This window comes from Lissotriton helveticus, chromosome 10 (assembly GCF_964261635.1).
Source record: "Lissotriton helveticus chromosome 10, aLisHel1.1, whole genome shotgun sequence".
NCBI classification, from domain to species: Eukaryota; Metazoa; Chordata; class Amphibia; order Caudata; family Salamandridae; genus Lissotriton; species Lissotriton helveticus.
The window spans coordinates 985,471,367-985,494,004 of record NC_136071.1 but is presented as its reverse complement, the minus strand read 5'-3'; the positions used below and the strand labels follow the sequence as shown (position 1 = coordinate 985,494,004).

Here is a 22,638-nt window from a genome sequence, read left to right as displayed (position 1 = left end):
GAACTTAAAACCTGGCTATTCGACAAATAATGAACCCCCTCCCCAAGCTCCTTGAGACCCTCTGCGTGAGTAGTGCGCTATATAAATTCTCGAACTTGAACTTGAACTTGCCAAGGAAGGCTATCAGAATGCAGATGATTGCGGATGAATCTTCTTTCACACCCACCCTTCCTGTGTTTGTGGCTGACTAGAGTGAATGCACAAACTATAGCTGTCACCCAGCCTAGAAGTGTATTGGAGACAGTCTGCAGGCACACAGACGAAAGTTAAGAGCAGAGAAATGCCACTTTCTAAAAGTGGCAGTTCTGAAATAATATTGTCAAATCCAACTTTACCACTAAAGTGACTTTATCATCACTAGACCAAAGATGTGAAACATGATTTTACATACTCCTTTCTCATCATGAATTGCAGCTTAAAAGGGTTTTAAGGAATTCTCAATGCTACCCTATGAGAGGAGTAGGTCACCCAGTGGTGAAAAATGAATTTAGCCTTTTGTCACTTCCAGGACATGTAAAACCTAAAGGAACATGCCCTACCTTTTACTTACAGAGCACCCTGTCCTTAGGGTTACCTAGGGCATACCCTAGGAGTGATCTATATGGGGTGGCCTATGTGTAATGAAAGGGGAGTTTAAGACTTGGCAAATGGTTTTAAATACCATGATGAAGTGGTAGTAATCTGCACACACAGGCCCTGAAATGGTAGGCCTGAGACAGGGTTGAAATGATACCTGTGTGGGTGGTACAATCAGTGCTACAGGTCCACTAGAAACATTAAGATTACAGGTCCTGGGGACATGGTAAACCACTTTACACAGGACCTACAGGTAACCTAATATTGTCAATCATTATACACCATTGTCACCATATTTAGGGGCGAAGCACATGCAGGTTAGCACTTCCTTGCAATGGTAAAGTGCCCAGAGTCCTAAGGACAACAAAAAGATACAGCAAAACGTGGAGGTAAGCAGGCAAACATTTGGGTTAGGACCCCCCTAGGGATGACAGATCTAACAGTACACCATTATGGCTTACATCTTTCCCCCTTGGGAGTTGTATCTCCGCCCTACGTCCTATTTTAGGGCACTCTTCAAATGTTTGTGTGAAGCTGAGCAACTTGAATCAAACTATCTGCAAGACTTTTCTCTTTTTGCCTATGTAGCGACAGTTAGCACAAAATTCAGCAATCAGAATTCAGCAATCCAAAAACCAAATAGAAGGTTTCCAGACACACCCAGCATAATGCTGGATTTTCATTTATTAAATCAGATAGTATTTATTCTGAGTCTACTGATGGACCATTTCCTACGTAAGCCTTTGTTTTTAATTAATCAATCCCACTGCTTATTTCATGGGCTGCCTTAGAGTTTGATTCAAATGCTAAACACAGTAGCAGCCGGTTGTGGTTGCTGTTGCAGTTTGGCATTATTTTAAAATTGAACACAGCAGTTGTGATTTTCTCCCAAATTAGGATGTTGTCTATAGATCTACATGAGTTTTCTTTAGTGAAAGTAGGGTCAAAGCAATTATTAGATAGACAAACCTCCCAAGCAAAGCCAAGGCTATACTTCAGCACAAGGTGGGGTTATCTTCAACATGTGCTAACAATTCCTTGTGTGTATTATTGTATCTACATACTGAGACAGAAGAATAATTGAATAGTCAAGCATTAAAAACCCCTACCCAGATGATGTTGGAAATGGTGTTACATTAGGGAATGAGCTTCTGCAAATCATAATACATCTTATTGATTACCTCAATATTTTGATGGTCATAAATGTTTTAATAACAATCTATAAGGAAGATATATGCAACACCTCATGCTGTATGTGCATCAGCTGTAAATAGTTTGAAATGCATTGAGAATGAACATCTTTGACTAGAAAAAGAATCAACACTATCAACCCCCCTCTCGGATGGTACTGCTGGGCTACTGCTAAGCACATTTTATTAACACATCTTCTACAAGCGTAATGTATAGGCTGATTGGAGTGGACGATAAACTCTGCTCCATCTGTGGAGTTATCAGAATTTTGGCACTTCGTGCTCCACTTGGAGTTCGACGTTCACAAAAAAACTCTGCCAATCACGAATGCCAGGATTGGTTGCCATATCCTCTTTCATTCTGATGACTTTGAGGAGCTGTTTGTTTTTACGTAGCACCACTGGATTTGAAACCAAATATTTCTAAACGTGCTGAAATATTTGGTTTGAAATCCTTTACGCCTTAATGCCCTGCTCTACTTACAACCAAGTTTGGTATGTAGCAATTTTCTTTCTCAGCCCATTGCCTTAAAAGAAGTTTGGTTTTGAGAAGTGATGAGTAAAATATTTTCTTTGCATCTTGCAGATACAAAGAATAAAACAGCCCTGATGAGAGTTCAGCGACATTGTGCCTGATCTCGAAACGCGTCGGCACTTTCTTAGGGTGGAATAAAATGTCATCTCTACGATACTAGGACCGGCTGGTCCAGTATTGAGTTGTTTAAGAGCCATTCATTTGCTTATAATTCCCCCTAGGATTGGTTTTTCCTATTTTTCTCATTTTTTGATTGTAATGTTTGTTCTAATGTTGTTTGTGATGTATTCTTAGTTTTTTGTAATGTTTGATGCAAGAAAATTTCTTTTTGTACTGTGTAAAGAATTTTTTTTCATGTATGTACAAAGTATATATAGGTGTGTAAATATTTAATGTATTGTTGTTTTCTGTCATAAAGCTTGTCATAACTTGAAAAAGATAAAAAACATTGACACTAAGTAGGTTGTCGAGGGGGATCACAATAAATTGATCTTTTCCCTCTTAATAAGCTTGTGGAGATTTTGTGGTTCCGGCAATTTGTGTTATATATTCTACTAGGGAGACAGCACAGGAGATCTGAAGTGCTATTAATATGGCTCTGATATTATTATTATTGCCGCACTAATTGGCAAGGGCTTGTTCTTAGTCAGGCAGGCTGTGAAGGAAGTTTTTGACTCATGGACTTCTTGACAATAGAGAGGATTCCATTAACTATGCTTCAGATCATGAGGAGGTAACTTATGCATTTTATATGCTTCTATTATGGCCAACTGAAGCCAATCCAGTTCTTACTGCTGTGGTGGCACTGTCCTAGGTCTGATATAGTCAGTTTTCACCAATGTACAGGATAAGGGCTACAAGTGGGTTAAGTATAAGTGCTGCAAATTTCTTCTGGTATTAAATAAATCTTGTTATTCTTGTCCTGTCTGTGAGTTAGTAGTCATATTAGCTTCATATAGACGCCAGAATGGAGTTCCATAATTTGGCAGTTTCTTAAAAAAGCAGATAGCCTTTATGGTTTCTTCTGGTAGGGTAGCACAATTATGCGAGTGCTAGCCTGGAAGTGTAGCTTCCTTTTCTTAAAATAACTCTGTTTCATGTGTCCATTTACTCTAGATTCAGGTAGGAAAGAGCCAATTCTCCACCGTCCTTCTGAATTCTAGTTGCTTACTGCTAGCTTGTATCTGTCTTAAAAGGAGTGCTGCTATCAAGACACTGATTTCTCTTCATAACAAAAATATATACAACTACCTTATTTAAAAAAAACACTAATCATGAGGGAAAATTGTTTTAGCTCATGGGAAAAAAATGTCAATCTAATTTATGCAAAAGTGTATCCTGAAACAGTTGAAATGAAGAAATGTACACTTGAGAAACAAATAAAGGGTGGTATTCATTTACGCAGAACAAGAGAAGACAAACATAATGGCATCCACAGTAGTGTCTGGCAGAACAAAGAAACCAATTTCCGTTTTGAAAAATAGCTATCTCCATTACTGCACATATTCCCTCTAATGGAGCCCAAGAAAAGGTACTATGGGCCAGATGCATCAAGCTAAAAACCGGTCGCAAAGGGACAGATTCTCAGAATCTGTCCCTTTGCGACCGGTATTTTTGCATTTGGGATGCAGCATCCCAAATGCAAAATTCGCAAATAGAGAATTCGCTAAATTGCGATTGTTTGCATTTAAGGAATCTCAAATTGAGATTCCTTAAATGCAATGCATGAAAGTTTCAAAAATAGTGAATTCGCTAATAGGGCACGCAAATTACCACGAAGTACAACTTCATGGTAATTTTCAAAAACTATGAAAAGTTGACTTTTGTGCATATTTCAAAGTTTCATGTTGCGCACACACATGCCCTAAGGGCATGTGTGTGCGCAACATATGTGCACAGATCAAAATCAGGGGTGCAACAGGGTGTCCTTTGGAAGCCCCTGCACCCTTGAACTCGCAATCTCAATTTGCGAATCGCTAATTGCGATTCGCAAATTGAGATTGTCTTCCCATTCATTCCTATGGGCCTCTGGGTCCGTAGGAATGAGTGGGGAGGTATTCATTAATTGCGACTCACAATTTGCGAGTCGCAATTAAGGAATTCTAAGGAATCGCTATTTTTGTAGTGATTGCTTGATGCATTCCATTTTGCTATTCCTTATTAGCGATTCCTTATTTTTCGCTAATAAGGAATCGCAAAATGGATGCTTGATGCATCTGGCCCTATGTGTTATTGTAAACATCTCCCACTGCTTTAAACCTTATGGGATCCTCCTAAAACGTTTTTATCCTAACCCCTGTAAATCAAAAATGTCCTGCACGTGAAAAAAATATTCTGCTTAGATTTGCTAGTGGAAGCTTGGATGAATTGCTGGCGCTCCCTGGTGTTTACAGAGGATACTGCCCGACAATTGTTCTGCAGATGTGGTTGTTTATTAAGTAAAGGGGGGGCGAGCAACACTCTGCCCAGTCATGGAACTCTGTGGAATTCAGTCGAGTTTTTTGGTAACTCTGTGGAATTCTATGGAGTGAAACTCTACGAGCGCTGCCCACATATACCTATCATTAACAGGATGATGAATGTATTGCCCATTAGGCTGGGCCATAACAGAAATCTTGATAACATCTTCAAACCTCTCAATCAAACATAACAAGTTAATTTTGTGGCTTGTCCCAAGAAACTGCATCCTCAGTATTGTTACATTGTTGTGCATGTAGTGCACTACTCAATATTCTAATATTTTATTGATGGTGTTTTAATTATCTGATTACAAAATAGTTTGATTTGCTTGTGAATTCTAACATTGTAGAGACATCCAATTGATACAGTATTTTCCGGGCCTATTTGCTTATCATTGGTCCTCTGATGGATATTTTAGATCTGACTGAGCGGTAATGGGAGTTACTCTTTTGCATTCAATCAGATTTCAATTCACAGTGCAACCTATTTGACTGCACAATGCGGACCAGGAATCAGTAGCCAAGTTCAAAAGGTTTATTACAAATTAATGATCAAGTTCAAATAAACAACTCATAAAACCATGCTGTAAAGACAACTGAATGAATGGAAATCCCAGAGCCTGAAGAAATTGAGGCAAACTTGTATTAAACAAACAAGCAATTCTGTGACCGCAATACTGAATAGTAGCATTAAAATATTATGCTTAGAAAACAGTTTAAGGCATTTTCACCTGTGCATTAGTAATCTAAAATTTCAATGTGCAGAGGGTAGTTAGGGGACAAAAGACTAAATAATTTGGGAATTTAAGTCAGGACAGGATAAAAATCAAGATGGGAAGTGTTAGCATCTCAGAAGCTTGTTTAAGAGTTCTCTATGAGTCAGGAATAACCACACTTAAGCAAGAATCAACAGGGTAAGAATTGAGGTCTAAACCTCTCAAAGTCCATTCAGATAGTAGGGAATCAAGGAATCGGAGAAGGTGTCTGCAAGGAATCTGCATGAGAGATTTACACAGAGTCTGAAGAGAGGGGTTTCAGCAAGGCAGTCCGTTCCAGTAAGAGTCAGAAAGGACTCTCACGGGGCTCAAGAAAGGTCTAAAGCGATCTGTAAAGCATCTATGAAGCATCGGTGTAAAGGTCCAGGGGGAACAGCACATTACAATTTGTAAAGTCCATTAGACAACACACTTTTAATCACACAATCAGGGATCCATTGTCCTCATCGAATCACCAAGTTGCAGACTGCAACATCGCTGGATTGTCCCACACTGGACATAAAAACAACATCTTTTTCTCAGACACACATAGATTGTAAGATTTGCTAAAACAAGTCTCCTAGACTTGGCCCTTTTGGCAGGTTCACCCCGAAACTTTTTGCTTTTGCCTAGCCTGTTTCTGTAACCTGGTGTTAGTGATTTTAGGCCTCTGCGCACTTTTTCCCTGTGGTACAGTGTAAAGTGCGTGAGCTCTCTGTGTATGTGTGGTGAGTGGCCTGCCCTCCCATAGGAATGCATGGGGAATATGTGTGTCCCTGGTAGTTCATGATGTGTGGGGAGAGCAGGGTCGAGTTTGGTATGTGTGAACTCGTGAGATTAAATGCTGCGCGATAATGTGCATGGATTTAATGTGTCTGATGTGGAAGAGCCACTTCTAGAAGTCTGTGTAATAAATGTGAATTGGCTGTCTGGCTTGTGATTGGCTGGAGCTGGTGTGCCTGGCCCCAGGAGTCAGGATGGGTCTGCCCCGGTGGTGAATGGGGAGATCTGCATGTTGATGGCAGGGAGAGGCTGCACCTGGGACCTGAATAGGGCTGGGCTTTCCCTCCACAATGCTGGCTCCGCCCCCTGTGGTGTGTCTGATGTCCCTGACCCACCCTGTGAATAGAGAGAGGTGCCGAGCAAAACAAAGTGCTCAGGAACCAGTTGCATCTGGTTCGTCCCTTGCCTGCACCTTTGGAAACAAAGGAAGTGTGTGTATAAAAAGAGGCTGTGACCTCCTGTAAAATGTTCTTGTTTCCAGACTAGAATCTACCAGGGGCGTGCTGCTGCTGGGGCCCAGGGGAAGGCTTGCCTCCCTGGGCCATGTCCAGCCCCTGGATGCCTTGAAGATCTTGTTTCTTTGGGACCCCTCTGCCTTGCCTAGGGGACTGGAGGACTCCCCTTTGCCGAGGATTTGGTTGCTCCCTTTCTTTGCCCCAGGACCTTGCTGCCTCTTTTGGTGTCCTGGGAGCGCTGTGTTTGTCCTGGTCTTTTTGACCCTTTGGGAGGGAATCCCCTGGTGAGGGATTCCCCCCGTGATCATGGAAGCGCGGGTGCCACCCCGCTTATTTGAATATTTTACTTGCAGGTGCCTACCCTGCCTTTTGCCCGCTTGTTGGTGATTGCCCTGCGTCATGGCCGTTACTCGTGTGTCCTGGATTCGCAGGAGCCCACCCTGCTTATGCACCGATGTTCGGAGGGTGTCTGCCCCTCATTTGTTCTCTTTTGAACTTGTTTATTTATGGGTGTGCCACCCCGCTCCTTTGCTTGTTTGCCTTGCGAGGGAGCCTACCCCTCTCACTGCCGACGAGGGAAATCACCGCCGCAGCCACGGGCGAAACAGGAAGTCAGGCAACGTAGTGCCTGACGAGGGGCGGGACTTCCGGTTTTAAAGGGAAGACCCGCCCGCCGCCGCGCTGCGATTGGCTGAAGTCCCGCGCTGGCTGCAAAACGAAGACAAGCCGGCCAAGTCATGGCCTCCCGCGGCCCGGGGCTCCCGTGAGTTAGGGAGAGCCCCGGGGCCACCAGCGGAAAGGAGCACCAGTGTTGCGGGGCTCCCAGGTGCTGGAGGGAGCCCCGGCCGAGTAGTCAGCCCGGAGCCAAGAGGGCTTCCCCTTCCAAAGTCCCGGTCCGGAGATGGGGGACCGTGTGAAGTGTGGTGCACGCCCCCACCGCCCCCGGAGAAGAAGCCTGTGAGTGAGGAGGCCGCTGGTCATGTTGGTGTTGGTGCCCCAGTGCACCAGGGCAGTGTTGGTGGGTCTTGAGCGGTCCCGTCTGGCAGCGGACCGCTCCGATGATGGGACAATGCGGTTTAGAGGGCCCGCGCCCCTACCGGAGCAGGCATAAAGGCAGTGCCCTATGCCAGAATGGCCCCGGATGGCAGCGGGCCGCTCCCACACTATGGGGGCATATTTGATGAGCTAAGGGGCCAGTGTGCTCCGGGGGCATGTTTTGTCTCAGAACCAGAGGGTTCCACCTTGGGACATATTTACTTTGGGGGACATCTTCATTTACAGAGCCCCGTGTGGCTCCAGCCTGCGCATATTTGTTTTCAGAGCTAGATGGCTCCACATTGGCGCAGTCTCTGTCCTAAGGGCCAGAGGTAGCCCATGCAGCAGTGTGTCATTTCCAGCTGCCCAGCAAGTAGTGGGCAGCTTCTCCGTTTAGGTTTTCTTCCTAGGGGCATGTCCTTGGACTCAGGAGTGAGTTGCACTCCTTCGCCCCTATCTTGGCCTTCCACAGCTGCGCAGCACTTAGTGCCAGCTGCAGCGTTTAGGCCCCTTGCTATTGTCCTCAGCTGCCCAGCAAGTAGTGGGCAGCTGCTACGTTTAGGTTTTGACGCAGTGGCGCCTCCGGGACCTTGATGTGAGTTATGTGCCAAAGGTGATATGTGCTTTAAATGTGGTGCTAGGAAATGTAATGCATCTAGTATGTTTTTACGCACCCTGTATTGATACCTCTAGAGATGATTTTACCTATGGAGGTTTGTGTTAGTGAGATTTTGCTTCACTGTGATTTAAGCCCCTAAATGTGAGTTATGCTTAGGGGGTAGGGTCTAATGTGTTCAGACTAGTGAGGAGATTGCCTACTGAATTTATACTAGTTAGGCCTAATGTGATTTATGCGTAATGTGCAATGCCTTTATGCATGTGGTACCTCTACATGTGTTTTCATGCTTAGGAGTTTGTTTTGCCTAGTATAGTATACTAGTGAGTTTATGTGTCCCTGCATGATCTATGCCTATGGTTCTTAGTATTGCGTAGTGTGTACCTACCTGTTACCAGTGGTTACTGGTTGTGGTCTATAATTGTTATTTGGTGTTACAGTTACCCTAAGTGCTATTTCTACTAAGTGCTGATCCTGACAGTGGCCCACGTGGCCCTGTCCTGTGTAAATAATCCCTTGTGAATAGTGCCCGTGCCAGGTGGCACAATGTATATTGTGTGATTACTATCTGATGTGTTTTGACAATACAACAGTTATTTTTTATATAACCTTGTGTGGTGTTCCTTTTGTGGTGTGCCTGGGATGTTGTTGCTGTGTGCATGCGCAAATGCTTTACACATTGCCTCCGGGATAAGCCTGACTGCTCGTGCCAAGCTACCAAGGGGGTGAGCAGGGGTTATCTTTGGCGGGTGACTTCCTTGCCCTGACTAGAGTGGTGGTTTCTGCCTGGCTTTGGCGCATGCCTTAGCCAACCAGAAATCGCCATTTCTAACAAAGTCCATTCAGTTAGAGCTCTGTTTCGAATGTATGACTTTACTTAGCATGCTATTACTTAGCATGCCTTTTCTACAAAGTTTTTACTTCGCAAATGCCTTTACTTAGCAGGATTTTATTACGCATACCATTACTTCGCAAAAACAATTAAAAGCATTATATTGGCATTACTTAGCAGTACATTACTTCGCAGGATTTTACTACGCATAAAGATTCTTTTTTTAAAAAAAATCCCTACACACCAACACTAGCCTCCACACCCCCTACACTTCCCAAAACACTAAAATTCTACCCTACAATACACATACACTACATCACTACCCTAAACCCTAAAACACTTGCCCTACAGTACACATACACTACAACACTACCCTAAACGCTAAAACACTTCCCCTACACTACATACACTACAACACTACCCTAAACCCTAAAACACTACCCCCTACACTACACATACACTACAACTCTAATCTGAACCCTAAAACACTACCCCTACACTACACATACAGTACAACACTACCCTAAACCCTAAAACACTACCCCCTACACTACACATACACTACAACACTACCCTAAACCCTAAAACACTACCCTACACTACACATACACTACAATTCTACCCTAAACCCTAAAACACTACCCTCTACACTACACATAAACTACAACACTACCCTAAACCCTAAAACACTACCCTACACTACACATACACTACAACACTACCCTAAACCCTAATACACTACCCCCTACACTACACATACACTACAACACTACCCTAAACCCTAAAACACTACACCCTACAGTACACATACACTACAACACTACCCTAAACCCTAAAACACTACCCTAAACTACACATACACTACAATACTACCCTAAACCCTAAAACACTACCCCCTACACTACACATACAGGACAACTCTACCCTAAACCCTAAAACACTACCCCCTACACTACACATAAACTACAACACTACCCTAAACCCTAAAACACTACCCTACACTACACATACACTACAACACTACCCTAAACCCTAACACACTACCCCCTACACTACACTACAACACTACCCTAAACCCTAAAACACTACTCCCTACAGTACACATACACTACAACACTACCCTAAACCCTAAAACACCTCCCTACACTACACATACACTACAATACTACCCTAAACCCTAAAACACTACCCCCTACACTGCACATACACTACAACACTACCCTAAACCCTAAAACACTACCCCCTACACTACACATACACTACAACACTACCCTAAACACTAAAACACTACACCCTACACAAAACATACACTACTACACTACCCTAACTACACTGCCCCACTTACCTCTCTCTGCCCGTGGTCTCTCTCTTTACCTTCAACCATGGATCCACTCTTCTCCTGCGAAGTAACGGCATACGCTAAGTAAAGGCATATGCGAAGTAAAGGCATGCCAAGTAAAAGCATGCGAAGTAAAAGACAATGCTAAGTAAAAGATGCTAAGTAAAAGAAGTGCGAAGTAAAATATGCCAATTAATGGTTGTTTACCCTCTGTTTCTCCATGTAGCTTTGTCAAGGTCCTTTTTTCAGGTTGTTTCTCCTATTCCTGGTACAGTAATGTATCTGTTCTAAACTAACAATGCATGTAGGAGGGGCCTGTGCAGGTGAGAACAATGTGGCGGTGGAACGGGGTGGGGAGGAGTCAACAGGCGACGACGAGGGAAAATTACATTTAAAAAAAAACAGAAAACCACTGTACTTGCATGAGTGCATGTAAAGTGGTTTTCTTTTTTTAAATTTATTTCGCCCTCATCGCCCTCTGTCAACTCCACCCCCACCCAGACCCATCGCTCTTACCTGCACAGGCTGCTCCTGAATGCATGTGAATGCCTGCAAGAAATGTTGTGCTGGCAGAATACAAAAAAACAGTATCCTTTAAAATGCTGCATAGTGAAATACAGGCCTAAACTGTTAAGTCAAGTTAAACATTAATTCCAATCGTGCACATTTAGGGGCCGATTATGATGGCGGACGGACCTGAGTCCGTCGCCACCATAGAGTAGGAGGGACTGTCTGCAGGGGCAGCGGCGGTCCCTCCATGCAGATTAGGATGTGACCGCCAGGGTGGCGGTCACATCTCCTATTTTTAACATTGCGGCAGGTGCAGCTTCAAGCTGCACCCGCCGCAATGTTAAAAATGCTTGCACGGCATTTGCGTGGTGCCTGCCGCTTTGTTCACGCAAATGCAGGGTACCCCCAATGTGCACCCCCCACTTCACCCAGGGGGCCCGCAACCGGCCCCCGAAGTGAAGGTCCGTATGCTTTTCCAAGGCGGAAAAGCCGCTGTGGAAAAGCATACTTTCTACTCCATCATAATATGGCTGGCGGTGTCTGATGGACACCGCCAGCCATGTTAATGCTTTTCCGCTGCGGTCGGAAGGCGACCGCGGCGGAAAAGCGGCGGACAGATTCAGAGACCCACCAGCCATCCTAATTTGGCGGTGGGTCTTTCCAGCATCCGCGGCGGTTTTCCCGCATCCCCCGGGCCAGCAGTGGCTTCCGCTGGCCCGGTGGATGCGGGAAATCCGCCATCATAATCGGCCCCTAAATATGGTTGTACACATTTAAACCTAAATGAATATAATTTCTAGTACATTGTATTAGGTTAATACTGCTAGTAGCATACAATAAACCTTTACATTTGAACAATAAAGAGTGCATTACGTAAACCTTATTGTTTCTAGTAAAATCACATTCCACATATATGAGGATAGTTTCAAGTCACTGGATGTTATTTACATATATTAGCACATATTTACAAATGTTGAGTTTCCTCTTTAAAGAAAGTGTATTATCTATTAATCATGGATGGTTTTATTATTCATCAGACGTCATTAAAATATCTAAATTAACATGGTTAAACACATACTATTGATTAGATACCCTGTGGAGAGGTGTGGCGCAGCAGCCAAAGCAGCTGACTTTAAAGCACAGGGGTCATGGTTCGGTCCCTGGCTCCGGCAGCAGCTTAGCACCATGTGACTCTGGGCAATAGCTTACTTAAATTCCTGTTTTTATACTTTTTTAATTGTAGTAACAAATTTGATAAATTGATCTACAAGGTTATATTGTCCTCTTAATGCGCCTAAAATGAAACACCGTTCATCGGATTAAGGGCTCAAGTGTTCATTTCATTGTATTAAATGTTTACGCATAATGGAAATGTTTTATTTATGTATTCTTGGTTTAAAGGAAACATTTTTTTTTAACTGTAGCTTTTATGACATCTCTGTCGAATAAAGCTTATTCAAACAAACTTAGATCCCACGACGCCCACCAGCTCCTTGAGACCCGTAAGGGTGAGTAGTTCGTGCTTTACAAATACTAATTTATTATTATTAATTCTACAGTAAAGGCACTCTTTAATCGTGATATTGAGTAAAATATTTTCATTAATCATTGAATCAAGTAAGAAGCATTTGATAAGTGCAAGATCATGTCATGGATCTGTTGACATTTCCTGTCATAATTTATGATGTGTAAAGAGTGGGCAACTTTGTGCTGCACCACAATTCCTTGATTGTTTTTGTAATGAAATGGGAGGCGGCTTATAATCATTTGTGGTGAAATTCAAATGTTATCTGCTCTTACCTGATACACTTGTAAATTCGGTTGTATTAAATTGTGTTATTTGTGTTACTTAAGAAATTATGGACACTTTATTTATGGTATCTTAATACCATGTTCAGCTGCAGAATTCTGTTCATTTATGGTGTAATTTAGGGGCACAAAAACAGCTACCTGTCAAGCACCGGGCCGCCCTAACTATTACAATGGCACTCTGTGGTGTAGCACACAATGATGGGAGCCGTCTGCCGAGTATGGTGAAACATTTACAGACAATTTCACAGCAGTACAAACATAGACACACTCTAGATGGCAGTTATTGCCCTTTGATGATTGCTGTTGTTCCCTTTATATGGGTGTGCCCCCGTACCCCTGCTTCCCTTGTTGCCCCTCCCACTTTGTCCACAGGTATTTCATCAGCTACAACTGCAGCTTTATTTATTTAAGCCCTACAGTGCAGGTATTGAAATGCCAACTGGCATAAAAATACCCGGGCCAAAGTCCACATACCATTATAATAGGACCCTCAGTCCCCCATATATCACAGATATTCAAAAACATTAAATTGAGTGGGATTCCCCTGAAGGGTAGAAGTATTCTTTGGTTGCAGGGGCATGCATTACCACTACCCCTCCGATGGCACCAGTAGGTTATATACAAGTACAAAAGTACAAAGTGGCTTTTAGCTGATAGTCCCTTGTTTAAATAGCCTTACTCACTGGCATGACTCTATTTTGCGCCATCCACAGAGTCATTAGAGAGTTATCCTCAAAGATGAGTTACTTATCACCTGGCAGTACTTTGAATGTAGGATGCTGTCAATTGTCGTATTGACCTGTTTGTTAGTTTATCTTTAACGTATGCTTAAACTGCCTCACACCCTTGCATAGAATCATGATCAATTCTAATGTAGGCTAGAGATCATCTCAGCTTGCATATTATGTCTTCGTTATTCCAATGTATTCGTCAAATCCACACTATGTAATTCAGTTGATTCTAGGGGCTCTAAAAGAGAATCCACACCATTAAATGCCACAAGGTGTCCTGCAATAATCGTGAAGCTGGTGTGGTTACATGACTGAGAAGATCTGCTTCCTATAGATGCCTTTGTTCATCACATATATTAGTTGTTTCTACTCTGGTTATGATTTTGTGTTGCGGCACACATTGAGCATGGTGACTCTACTTTATGCAATGAGGGTGGTGTGTACATTGTAAGGTGCTAATAAGGAATTAGTGAATGAGGCCCAGCTGCTGAAATCTGACTGGTGATATGAATGAATCTCATATCTTTGATCATCATCTCCACAACTAAATCACACTTGATTGTATGCAGCAGCTACCATTTAAAGTGCTTCAATGTATTTCTGCTCTGCATCCTCTTGGCTCTTCTCACAAACAGTGTATATGAGCCATTGAACATGAAATCAATGTTTGAACCTAACACCTTTTCAAAATAATTCACTTAAACTAGTGCATCCACAGATAAGCTCGGTGTAGCACATAATACTGTTTGAGGCGGAAGCAAGCATTTCATGGTATCCTGACAGGACCCTCAAGAACTATGTCCCATTCCTTATCTGTGCATGGGCTACCCAGGTACATTTTCCAGTGGTGGCACAGGGAAGAAGAGAGACTGCTGAATGCGTTCATAAAGATTCAACGAACCAGTGGATTAGAGGTGTGTCCACACCCCTGATGTTTAAGTATTGTATAGTAAGGTGCAAGGGGCACTTCTGTTGTATATCAGCCCAACTGTTCCCATTACCCTAATCAGAGAATTATAAAGAACTTGCCTCAGCTATGAGGGTGCACGGAGGGATAAGGAAGTTGCTTGGACCAGATCTCTGAGTGTGTGTATCCCCACGGCATACCAGGGTGGTCAACTCCGCTCAGCCCAGGTGATGAAAAGACTCCAGGCGCCTGGGTCATGGTGCAGGGGTGGAATAAATGAATTAGAGCAGACAAGTCCCAGGCTGGGGAGTCAGTTGCTGTATCAGTGAGGTACAGGTGAGTCATCCAGCAGGCCACCCATTGAAGTTGGGGGGGCCAAATAATATTTCTCAAAGTTGGGGACTTCCACCCTCCCTTGTCTGTGGGCAAATATAGTTTTTGCAGTGGGACACGACAGCATGTTTTGTGCCATGTCATCGATTTCGACAGCCTCTCAAGTGGAATGAAGAAGAATTTCCGAATATATGTGGGACAATTAGTAAAATAATTAAGAAACCTCTGTAACATAATCATTTTTATAAGTGCGAATGCAGCCTGCCATTGAAAGCGGGAGGGATTGCCTAAATCCCACCTGTGCTCGACCCGATGTCAGTGCTCTCTTCAGATTCCCATCGTAGAGGTCAGTGGCAAGTGATAGATACATATGCCCAAATAGCAGAAGGTATCAGGTTGCAATGGTAAACAAACTCCACTAAGTGTGGGGTTTCCATTCACTATTGTTGGGTTGAACTGGATGAGACAGGATTTGGTCCACCTGACTTTCAGACCCGATAGGGCCGTAAACCTATTACACACTCAGCCACTCATTATATATTTAATACTAATCTTACTCTGTTGGTGTACCTCATCCAGGCCTTCACTTCTCCTGCTCGCCCTTTGTGTCTTACCATGTTATGAGTTATTCCATCACAATTGCTTTTTTGTCCTTCGTGTTGTATTCCTTGGTTGACCCAGTCTACAACTTTTCACATGTGCTGTTGATTTTTCATAGCTTCTATTGCTTCTAGTTCTATGTAATACTGAAACATTGCTTCACTTTGATTGTGCAACCTCACTATACCCTCGGGTCAAGTTTGCTTATAACAATGCAATATAATTAAATAAATAATGCAAATATGCAAGTCTGAATCTGGAAGAATATATGAAAAGCTGTGTGTATAAAAAGGCTTATGTTTGGAGTAAATCAATGTCTGGCCCTTAAAAAGTTGGTAGCTTTAAGACTTAAATTATGGAATACCAAATGTGCCTCTGGTGGATGGTACTGCGCTCCTAATAATCATCTGTGTCTATTTCAGAAGTAGAATTGTGCCTCAAAGATTTTAGGCATTTATTAACTCTGTGTAAACGTAGGCAAATTGCATGCTTCTCACCGTGGCTGGTATTGGGTAATTTATACCCAGTAGGGTTTGAATGATTGCATTGCTCCACAACAACAATCATTGAGATTTATTCTGTCAGTGCAAACTTATGTTTTCTCTTATCAACTAAACTATCAAGACGATTGTTTCCGAGCTGAAAAAGCATTCAATAATCTCAGTAATGCCTTAAAATCTTTGTTGAATTTTTAATGTTCCCCATTTGTGATATTAAACAGTTTTGCACTCATTTAATGCTTTTAGCAACATTCAATATTTCCTGGACCACATTAGAGACCATCTGTATCAAATGCTGGCCGTATCTCCTTTCAAACTGTAGAAACTGTCTGGCTTTAAAAAAATGAACTGACATTTGCAAGCACATTGCTAAAGTCAGAGCTAAATGAAAAAATATTAGATAACACTTTGAACTGGATGGTGGAAGGAAAAATATTTGATCACATTCTAAAAATGATGTAACAACATAGGAAAATGAAATTATGCCCACTTAATGATGATCATAAATATGCGTAATTTAAATCTTTTATTAAAATTTGCGGATTCACTCTTCTTCTACCCATAGTAATTGAGATATTTTGTACCCAGTACTGCAGCATGATTTATTGGGAGATAATTTTAGATTAAGATTGCACACTGTTTTGTAATATGAAGAGATTCAATTCAAGAATGTTGGCCACTGGCTCCTTCAGTTACCCAAATGGACTCTAACCTTACTATATTTTCCACGTAACATATTTGATGCACACCATAGCACCCTCCAGTGACCGAAGGCCGATACACAGCAGTACAGTAAAACAGATTAAATACGTACGTGCGTGTTTCGTATATTGTCCCAATGACAGCAATAGGAGGACCAGGAAATGCGCGTATGCTATTTTTCCAAGACATCGGAGACTGACCCGGAGATTTATCTTGTGTTCTGTCGCTGCTGAGACTGCATAACAATGCATTCTTTGCACTCGGCAGAAACTGCACCGTCTACTGTTCTCCCGTTTTCTTAAACGCTCTATCAAAACCATGTCATACTTGTTTTGGCTTACACGTCTTAAAACCCCCGAGATTCCAAAAGCGAAACTAATGCGCATAACAGTTTACTGAGAATTGGTTACCATCTAACTAATCATGATCAAAACGTTGCTGGCTCTGCTCGTAATAAAAGTTTGTTTTCTAGATTGATCTGAAACATAATTACATTTCCTGTGCCCTTGGCCGACCTCTCCCTGCTGAATCAAGAACGTCTAATCCATGTCTGCTGTCCAGATGCTGGTTAAAAGAGGGCCTGGAGAAGAGCAGTCGCTTACATTTGTCTTTTTTCGTGGTCGGTCTGTGCATTTTGCAGTGAAGTAGTGATTTGTAGACACTAGATGGAATACTGCTAGAGGCCCATTTTCTGAATCGTTTCCTCCAACAATGTAATATTTTAAATTGAAATCCAAAATATTAGCTTGCAGCTTAAACATCTACATATATTTATTCAACGGGGAACTGGGCATTTTCAGTTCCCTGGAAACACTGGATTCTCCGCACATTAAAAGATAGAAGACTCATAAAGATACTACTCGTAAAAAATAACTATTTGTAAACTCCTCTGTGAATAGAAAACAATTATAAACTTATGCAAAGGGCATCGTTACCAGTTTGGCTGTGCGGTGCCAGGTCTGTCTGCCACCGCACTGCCAAACCCCTGGTCAGGGCGCCTGCCAAATTAGGAGTTTCCTCCCGTCTGGCAGCCTTTTTTGGGGCGTTCTCATGGCAGTGGCTATAAAAATGGGCACCGCAATGGGAAAACCAATAACAGTTCTTGCACGCCATGGACTGAAATGTCCATGACATGCAGGAAATGGGGTGCGTGCACACAGGGGGGCACATTTAGGGCCCCATTTGTTTCCTCTCCGCTAAGGTTTTCATGAGAGAGGAACGAGCATGAATACCATGGCAGAGAGGAAACCGCGGTGGCCCCGCCAAGCATATGGATGCCTCCTGCCTGCTGCAACACCACCAGGGGATGGCGGTTCCCTGGTAGCTGCTCCGGGGCAATGGCGGTCCGAACGCCCTAATCATACAAGGGTGTTTGGGAGACCGCTGCTCTCCACTGGTAATAGAATCCATAGTGTGCTTCTGTCTCATAAAGGACCTCATCTTCATTCCAATTATGACCACAAAGGTAACATTAGTCTGGCATTACTAAGGGTCGTAGCAGACTACACTTTGGCATAAAAAATGCCCTAGAGTGAAAACCAATGTATGTAAGCAGACTACTCTAGAAGTCATTATGAAATTTTTTAAAGTGCACAGGGAGAGGACATTCATGAACGCTCTGGTTTAGGCTTTAATTTTTTACATTTTGAAAGCTAAAAAATGCAATATCATAAAAATATAAATTTCCAATAAAATGAGCTATAACTTTTTCACTGGCGTAGCTAGGGGTGGGGCAGTGGGGGCGGTCCGCCCCAGGCGGCTCAATTTTGGGGGTGGCACAATTTTGGGGGTGGCGGGCACATGTGAGGCGGCTGTTGCTGAGCAGCCAGTATGCACGTGTATCTGAAAGTGTAAGCAAATCCTGCACCACCTAGCATAGTGGTGGTGTGGCACCGGTGTTCCGCGTGCCATACTGTTTAAGAGAGTCCCAGGGCAGTCAATATTGTAGTGCGCGAAAGCGCTACCAATAACGGCCCTGGGGATCTTTTTTTAACCAGCCCATGCACTATTACAGTGACGCCTCGAGGCTACTCGAGTCACTGTTTTCACTTTCGTTCACTTGGGCAGCAGCTGAACTCGGAAATGGCTAGCTGCATCACATGCGCCCGACGACTCAGCCTGTTCCACCACCATGATGGCCCATGCAGCTGAGCCTGCAGGCTAGACATAGCTGCCAAGGTTTCAGATTGCTATGTGTGACATTGTCATAATTTTAGTGTAATTATGAGTGACATTTCAACAACTATGAGTGACACTTCCTCGCGTGCAAAATCAAGCAATGGCGATGAGGGAAAAATATAAATGTCAGTGATTACACCTATTTGAGCAATGAGATGGTCGTTAGGATCATATGTTTAAACACATGTAGTTAAGATAAATGGGTTTAGACCAGACTGGTGGCCAAAACCTCTAAAAAGTGATAAAACAGGCAATTGACTTTCTCCATCTGTGCATGAAGGGACTGGAAACATATCCCTGTATCCATCAGGACTGCCTCACCACTGCTGCAACTGAGGAAAGAGTTGTAGACGAACCTTTTTAAAATGACAGCACAATGCAGTAATATTGCATGTCTCCTCAAAGAACCTAGGTACCTCTCCCATCACTTGCTGACTGCACTTGTGCCTTTCTCCACTTGCCTTGGTTTGTGCTATTAAAAAAGAATATACTTAGAATGATCTCCCTTCACAAACATAGAACTTCAGAGTACACTACATGGACAGGTGCAAGAATGCAAACGTGTTGCTTAGTCATATATAGCGAGTACTAACTAAAATGTTATCAGCAGAGATGCGATGTTAAATACAATAATTAAATAAAACAATCTTTTTATTCACATAGTAGCACTACAGATCTGGATAACAATGTTGACGTTATTTTAAAATACTAATGTATTGTATTGTCAATGCACGCTTAAACAAATAACCTTTTCTGTTTATTTGCTATCATTCTGGTACCTGAACTCAGTTCTAACAGTGCGCGTGCCTGCAAGCCCTCGCTGCCTGTGCCCTTACTTCGCTCCAGCAGTTCCTAGAGGCCCTGGCTGCCTGTGCGCCCCGGGTGTAAACATGACATGGTGAAAGTTTTCAGGCTCCCCCTGCGGTACTCTAGCCGTCCGCCGGCAGAGATAGCCTATGCCTCTAATACGGGAGATGGGCTGACCTCACAGAAACGGAGGCCTAGGTACGAGGAGTGGGGGAAGAAAGAGGGAAACATGTTTTATTTATTTACGTGAATTTTTATATAGCGTGCACATTTATGTAAATACATGGATGGTTATAAAAAGTTACAATCCTAGAATTAAAAAATTAACAAAAGTAGGTTATACAGTAGGAATTTACTATAGTGAAACTATCGCTAAGTACAACAGTGAGCTAGTGCTACTTGTGAGCAGCAGCTGCACTCACCCGATGAAGAGGAGCTGGTATCTTTCAATGCCAAGCGGCGAGTGTGACCATAATACTGCAACTATTGTCTGAAACATCCGACTGCTACTTAAAAGGTACCCAGTATGACACACGTAGTTGTGGCGTGGGGAACACTGCAGCGCTGTCACGGTACGAGTCAGCCAGCCGCGACGAGTCATGCCTTCCCCCTGCACCTTGACTCGAGGCCTGGACCCGTCGCTTCCGTCATGGTGTCACACTCGCTCGAACCCTCAGTCAGGAACTAAAACCCTAGAAACCTGAGTGACTATCCACATTGTCACAATCAACCTAAGCAGGGATAGTAAGTAATCGGTAGATCTTCACTGTGAGGTCGATGTTGTGCCGTCCCGCCAGTCGAACACCGCGGCCGGTTTAATATTATAATAAATTATTGCCCCTCCTGCGCAGGCAGCAGCGCATTCAGTCTCAGACACGCGATGACTGAGAGGGACGCTGCGCACAGCAGTCAGTCCAGTGCCCGGCCCACCGCTTCTGACCGACCACTTAACTTCCTGTTACTGGAGGACTTGAGGTCGCAACCCCCAACGCCACAGCATATAATGCAACGACCGCCCGGGGTCTCGGTATTAATTGGGCTGCAGTCAGTGGCTCACAGTGACTGAAACGAGCCGCGCAGCCGGCGCAGCGCGGGCGGGAATCTCGCAGGCACCCGGGCAGAAATGGTAACATTGTCTGAGAGCAGATATTTAACTATTGAGCTCCTGCTGCTGGCAAGTGAAGTCTGCTGCGGCCCGGGGGGCACGCAGGTGGCGGCGCGCGCTAGCACTTAGAGTCGTGGGCAGCCAATTTCAGCGCTGTCAGCAGAGTGTGGACAGTGACAAAAATGCGTGACAATGTATTTCACTGCGGTGTTGCGGGAACACCACAGTGAAATGCGTTAGCGTCACGCCTGATGCGTGACACTTGGCAGGACTGGCTAGAGCGAGCCTGATGAGCGCGGCGGTCGCTGCAGGGAGACAGAGGCGAGCCAGGCGGTCGGCATCTCGTGAAATGGAGCTGCTCTCGAGATGGCCACAGCTACAATTTCCTGTCAAGTAAGTGTTTGCTTAGCTGCCCTGGAAGTTAGAGAGGGGCGTAAAACAAGAGTCCTTGCTGGCAATAATGCATCGCTGACAAGGTTTCAGATCACTTTTGTTTGACATTTTAATAATTTCAGTGTAATTATGAGTGACATTCAACGACTAAGAGTGACCCTTTCTCACGAGGTACAAATCAAGCAAAGACGACAAGGGAAACTTATAAATATCAGAATTAGCACCCATTTGAGCAATAGGAACTCTAATAATATCTTACAACTGTTGCACAGCACCAGAATTCGATGCCAAACAATTCAGCCCATAAAGGGAACCTGTTGCACCTACACTTCAGGGTGTGTACTGGAAGACAGGGTGCATATGTGATTTTACTGCAGGAAAGGTTTGTGGTAATATAGGAAACACCAAGAGTACAACCCAGTGCAGCAAACCCAACACACCCAGAAAAAAGCCCAAAACAATCAGACCAAAACTGTCACTTCAGGGGTTGCATTGGAAGCGGGCATGAAACTCGTTTATAAAATTATAAACACTATAGTGCCCTAGCTGCTGGCTATGCCTTAGACTTAGACTTCTCTGTCTCTCAGCCTGGGACTTAATGCATTTCTGGTGCTTTTCAGCATTTTTACGATTTTCTTGTTGCTCTAATCTAATTTAATTTAATATATTTCCCTCTTCATTGCTGGATTTTGCTCGGGAGAAAGTGTCACTCCTAGTCGTTGAAATGTCACTCGGTATTACACTGAAATTCTGAAAATTTCACACATAGCAATCTGAACCTTTGGCAGCTATGACACTGACAACCTGAATAAGGTAAGTGAAAATGAATTGAATTTGAATTTGTAATCCTCTGTTCTATACAGCAGCAGTAGGAACATAACTTAAGGGTGGCTGTCAGTTTAAGGTATCACTGGATATGGGTGACACTGACAGTTGGAAGGATATCTAGTTTTGACCGGGGGGCCACAGGTGGGTCGGTGGTGGTGCTTTTCAAAGGAGTCTCGAATGACTGCTGGACTGCAGTGCTGGCTGACTGACACCACATGAAGTTACCCGGAGGCAAGGGCCCGGGGCAGGCCTTTTTGGAATGCATGTGGTGGATGAGAAAACATGAAACTGCCTGCGCTGTGGGGAAAAATATGTACATTTTATTTTTTTACGCTATGGAGTTTCTTGCAGCTCCAGCATGTGGGGGGGACTAACCTAGTTAGTCATTATGCAGTGACATCATAATGTGTGCCATCACAGCCTGTGATATCACAATGCATGACCTCATGTGTGGCATCACAGTAAGTGACATCACATATCATAAGTGTATTTAAGCGCATTATGAGATTTAACAAATTAGATTGTGCTTTGGGGTTGTGCGAATAAAAGTGGCGCAATCCCGATGCCTCAACTAAATTTACAAATGTTCAAAACCCTGCCTCAAAGAAATTGGCACAAAAGGGGGTGGTGATGGACGGAGCATCTGAACCAATCAAA

At 43.5% G+C, this 22,638-nt stretch overlaps 1 protein-coding gene across 1 annotated transcript in view; it reads left to right on the top strand.

The window, feature by feature from the left end:
• The window catches only part of CALCR (calcitonin receptor), a 2,001,221-nt gene that overhangs the window by 69,836 nt on the left and 1,908,747 nt on the right, over nucleotides 1–22,638 (top strand). Inside the window, exon 2 of the mRNA XM_078664409.1 lies at nucleotides 12,510–12,593. Coding sequence (XP_078520535.1) covers nucleotides 12,515–12,593 — 79 coding nt within the window. The 5' untranslated portion in view covers nucleotides 12,510–12,514. The remainder of the gene's footprint in view (nucleotides 1–12,509; nucleotides 12,594–22,638) is intronic.